This window comes from Microtus ochrogaster, chromosome 16 (genome assembly GCF_000317375.1).
Source record: "Microtus ochrogaster isolate Prairie Vole_2 chromosome 16, MicOch1.0, whole genome shotgun sequence".
Lineage (NCBI taxonomy): Eukaryota > Metazoa > Chordata > Mammalia > Rodentia > Cricetidae > Microtus > Microtus ochrogaster.
In genome coordinates this window covers 14,098,077-14,103,551 of record NC_022018.1, presented here as the reverse complement: position 1 = coordinate 14,103,551, position 5,475 = coordinate 14,098,077, and the positions used below count along the sequence as shown (strand labels likewise).

Sequence of the window (5,475 nt, the reverse complement as noted above, 5' to 3'; positions counted from 1 at the left end):
AAAAAAAAAAAACCAGTAAGAAAATACAGGAAGCACTATTTTGGGCTGGAGAGAGAAATGAGCATAGCAGAGACCGGGGAGAGAAGTACAAAGCTGTAATTACTATAACACAAAGTACCAGTGAGAGCACAAACAGTACCAAAAGTCAACAACATGATGACCATGATGAACACACATTACAATCATAGCAGCTTTAAATATTAATGTCCTCAGTTCTCCAATCTAAAGACACAAACTGGATGAATCAAGAAGCAGAATTCAATTATCTGTTGTTTATAAGAAACATCTTAGTTTTAAAGATGGGCACCACCTTAGCAAAAGGATGGACAAAAATACTCCAATCAAATCTGGTAGGAAGCAAGCAGGTCTTCCTACCCTAATATCTGATTGACTAGACTTCAAACTTAAACTAAAACTTCGTTCTAATGAAGGAAATGGTTACATTAAATATGCAATATAATTTGGTACATATGTACCAAACTCTTGTGCAATCAGTGTCGTTAAAAAACTGTACTACAACCAAAAAAAAAAAACTGTACTACCAATTGAAAGACAAAGATTAGTATCAATCCATTAATAGTAGGTGATTTGAATACCTCACTTTTTCTGAAAGACAGGTCATATGGACAAAAAATAGAAGCATCAGGATTAGTTGACATAATATATCAAATGGATTTGTCAGATCCACAGAATATTCCACCCAAACACCAAAGAATACACATTTACCCAGCCGTACATGGAAGCTTTTCTAAAATATATCACATCCTGGGGCACAAAACAAATCTTTACAAAGTAAAAGGCAAACAAAACTACTATATCAGATATAGTGCAGTAAAACTTAAAATCAACAGCAAACAAATTTCTAATAAATATATAAACTCATGGAGAGTAATCTAAATGATAGATAGGATCCAAGAAAGAAATAAAAATGAACTTGTAACTAAATGAAAAACAATAATATAATACAGCAAAAACTCTGGGACTCATTGATAACTGGGAGGAAAATTGATAACTTTTTAAGTACCTACATTAAAGAATCACAAATAAGCTACTTAGTGATGCAATTCAAAAATTTAGAAATCAAGAACAAACCACATCTAAACCTAGTCAATGTCCAAAAACAAAAGTCATTGCAAGAATTCAATGAAATAGAAACAAAGAAAAATATACAAAGAATCAACCAATCTAAGAGCTGGTTCTTTGAGAAGATAAGATTGACAGACCCTTTGCCCACTAACTAAGAGAAAGAAAGAGGATCCAAATTAATAGAATCGGAATTAATAAAAGAAAACATTATAGTAGGCACCAAAGAAATTGAGAATATTATAAAGGAAAAGGGAATATTATGAGAAAAGGAGAACTCAAAATCCTTCTGTAAAGCTTGCATCATCCTCATACCAAAACTAGGTAAAGATACAACAGAAAACAAAAACAACAGGCCCATATCTCTGATGACTATAGACTGAAAAAATGCTCAATAGAATAGCTTACAAACAGAAAACAGACATATATCACAAAGGTTATACACTATGACCAAGTTGACTTTATTACTGAAATGTAGGGTTGGTTCAACACATTCAAGACAATAAATGTCATAAACTACATAAATGGACTTAAAGACAATAATCTCATAGTTATCTCAGTAGATGAAGAAACAGAATCCAACATGCTTTCATGATAGAAGTCTTAGAGAATATAGGAGATGGGGCCATTACAAAGCTATAAGGCATTAGGAGAACAGAGACTTCAGTCATTATCATTACGAGAGAGGGAGGGAAAAGATGGGGGAAGTGGGTAGGTAAATGCCAGGGGGTTATGTTCTCTTTATAGCTCTGTTATCTCACTGTGAAACCCTGGTAAGTCATTGTCTTCCGGGGAGGGTGAGGGAGAAGGGATGAAATAGCTGCTTAGGATGAGGAGACGAGATGTCATGTATCTGAGTGACCGACCGTACTGCAGGGTCTGACATTAAAGTGAACTCCACCAGCTCGGCTTTGTTTCTCTCCACCTGTGTTCACCTGGAAAGGCTAAAGCTTCCAGCGGGCAATGCCGATTCCTCCTGGACCACTCAGGTGGCAATGAGGAGTTCTGAAGAATCTAAGGTTAAGGGAGTAGGTAAATCAAAGCCTCTTTAAGAGAAGCGTGAAGACTTGTGGTTGGTGAGGCACAGTTAAGAGTTCAGACTTCGGGAACAACAGGAATTAAGAGGTACTGAGTGAGGTTTTTGGTTTAATCTGTAAAGGATTTTTAGTCTTGGTTAGGAAAAGGCTGAAGAGCAGAGGTCAAGGGACCTCAAAAGCCAGAATCTTGGAAGGATTGTGATCTTTGTGCATATGTAATTCAGGCTTAGAGCTGAGGGCTTTGCTAGTTTTCTAGTATTTATTGCATTGGATCATATGGCTTACTCTCCTTCTGTGCTGAGAGTTCTGCCTCTCTTTCATTGTTTCTCCTTTGACCCTTTGTGTGTTGTGGGATTTCCTTAGTGTCGTTTTCCGTGCTGTCTGTGACATTTTTAGTTTTACTTATTGTGCCAGTAATTTTCAGGAATTCTCTCTTGCTCATTGATTTTCCACAATATAATTTTTTTTTTTTGTAGTTTTAGTTTGAGGGTGGTGGTGGAGAGATGGCTCAGAGGTAAGAGTGTTGCTGTTCAAGATAAAGAACCAGAGCCTAGGTCCCAGCACCCACTTGACAAGCTGGGAGAGGCTCTGCATGCACCTTTAACGCCATCAATGAGCAGGTGAGGATACTGTGCCTTGCTGCCTGCCATCCTAACCTTGCCAAACACTGTAAACTCCAGGTTCAACAAGAGACCCTGTCTCAAAAGATATATGGCAGAGAAGGGTACACAAGACACCCTCTGGCCCCAGTATGCATGTAGAGGGCCCACACATGTACATACATTATACGCATGCTCACACACATGCACGTATGCACATCTTTGTGATTTTGGTGATTGTGATTCACTTAACTCTATCAGCAAATACACGACCTGTCCATAAAGTTCATATTTATACTCAGGTATTGTGTTTGTACTTGTGTTCTGTAGTTAAGTGGTACATGTCTTTGCACTTTAGGTGTCAAAAAATAAAGATGGAAAAGAACAAAGTGAAACCGTGTCACCATCTGAAGATGAACCGTTCTGCTGGCCAGGTCCAAAAACAGTTATGTTGAAGAGAACGTCGCAAGGGTTTGGCTTTACCTTGAGACACTTCATCGTTTATCCCCCAGAGTCTGCCATTCAGTTTTCATATAAGGTAAGAGAATCCCATCCCCTCTGGTCTCTTCCCCTTCTCACCTCCCCCTTCCCCTCTTTTCTGTCTTAAAATGAGTGACATATTTGTATTTTAAAATCTTTTTTATGTATTTTTTAAACTTATAACAAACTTTAATTTCTGAAATATACTGATTCTGAACTCTAGATCTATTTTTTGGTGACTTCTAAGCTTCAGTTTTACTCTTCATAATGTGTGACTTCCCTAGATCTTGAAAAAATCTGTAGGCTCTGGGCAGATTATGGCAATTGATGGTTAAAATATGCTGGTGATTTCAGAAAATTAATAAGAATAGAAATTGCTAACTTTCCACTGTATCATGACGGTAAGTCAGAACTTTGAAATACAGTGACAGGTGTAAGCTGCACAAAGAGAGCGCTCCCGTCTGAGCGGCTCAGCGTGTAATGATTTTAGCTGCAGTTGACGTGTTTGTGATCATTACTCTTCCCTGCCATTACTAGTGCTAGCTTACAAGTATATTAGCCCCATGTCACAGACATGGGAATTGGGTTAAGTCCTATAGGTAGAGTGGGTCTGGAATTTGAACTTGGCTAATGTATTGATTAAAGACACATAAAGATAATATCCAGTTGTATCTAGAGATCACACTGTTTTTTAGCTGTTGTTCAGTTTTTGAGATGTAGCTCTGGCTAGCCTCAAACTCACAGGTCTTTGCCTCCTCCTGTCTGCAGAGAGCTAGAATTAAAGGTGTACAAGCACACCTGGACCCTCACTTCATTTCCCTAAATACCTCTTTCCAAGAAAATGAATTACAGGATAGTCTTTTAAAGGCACTGAATATCTCAAAGGTTATGAATAATTACTGCCATTGGACTTAATATTTATCAGTCATATTTCCTAAAATGTCTGTATAGTGACTGTCTAGCTGCTTTAAGAAGTTATTGATCTTAAAAGCTCTAATAATATTACTTACATATTCACTAGATACATACACTAGAGCTGTGTGATTTTTGTTTGTTTCATTTAGCTCACAAGGAGCATATAGATAATATAATTTTCATAAAATAATTAGCACAGGTTAAAAATATATCTGTATTGGAAAGTATTTGTGGAGTTGAAAGAATCTGGTCTGATCCCCATCTCTCTGTCCCTCATGAGCTCTGTGACCTTGAGCATTGCACTTGTGAGACCCCAGCAGTGCCTTGCTCACGGTGAGCATGGTGACTTTGCAGCATGAAACAATGGGAATGGAACTGATAGACAGTAATGCTTGGTAGAGCCATGTAATGCTGGGGTTTGGTGCAGACATTCATGTACATAGGTCTGTTTTTATATTCCTTCCCTGGGAAATATATATTAGAGTATTTTCCACTTTCATATTGAAATTTTATCAATTCACTCAAAGACTGTATGTGTGCATGTGTGTCTGTGTGTGTGCATGTGTGTCTGTGGTGTGCATGTGTGTGTTTGTGTGTGCATGTGTGTGTCTGAGGAGGTAGACCTCGGGCCTTATACATGACACTTGCTAGGTGAGCACTGTATCACTGAGCTATACTCCCAGCCTTAAAAGAATTTAAAATAATTTTTAGTGTTATATAGTTTTTAGAAAGTGTCCGATTGATTAAAAAAAGTCTCTATTATGTGACTTAGCTGGCAACCGATTAGTCTCAGAACAGAGCTTATAACAAGAAGAAGAAAAACAACATTTGGGCAGCCAAAATAAAGGTCAAGAGTTATGTAATAAATCACTAGCCTTCAGCCAGAGCTCCACTTTCCTTTCTACAGTGCATGGTAGCTTTGATTCTCTTAAGGCTCAGCAAGTACTCATCTTGATGTGTTTTTTCATACGAGCTTTTGAAAGTTGCTTGCTAATTTCTTAGCTAGAAGGCAGCATGGCAGCAAGAGCCTAAAGACACCAAACAGATGCCCTTTCAAATTGCGTACAGGAACTTAACCATGTAGTGGTTAGTTCCGTGTTCTGTCGTAGCCCATGAGCGCTCATGGAAGGTCTCTGTAGTACAGTAGCTTCTCATCTCTCTGGCTGCTTTTGTGGTACTTCTGCCTGAGTGTCTCCATGATGCACCCTGCCCCCACATATTTCAGAGCTAGTTGATTTTTTGCTCCTAACCTGGCTTCACCCGCAGCCTTTTTTCTTGTGAAAACTCCAGTCTTCTGACAAAGGTGCTTAGTAAGATTCTAATTGGTATTAATTATATACCAATAATTTGTTTTTTTTTTT

The 5,475-nt window shown here is 38.0% G+C and overlaps 1 protein-coding gene across 1 annotated transcript in view; it reads left to right on the top strand.

The window, feature by feature from the left end:
- Positions 1-5,475, top strand: part of Arhgap21 (Rho GTPase activating protein 21) — a 126,187-nt gene that overhangs the window by 53,516 nt on the left and 67,196 nt on the right. The window contains exon 3 of the mRNA XM_005354739.3: positions 3,078-3,257. Coding sequence (XP_005354796.1) covers positions 3,078-3,257 — 180 coding nt within the window. The remainder of the gene's footprint in view (positions 1-3,077; positions 3,258-5,475) is intronic.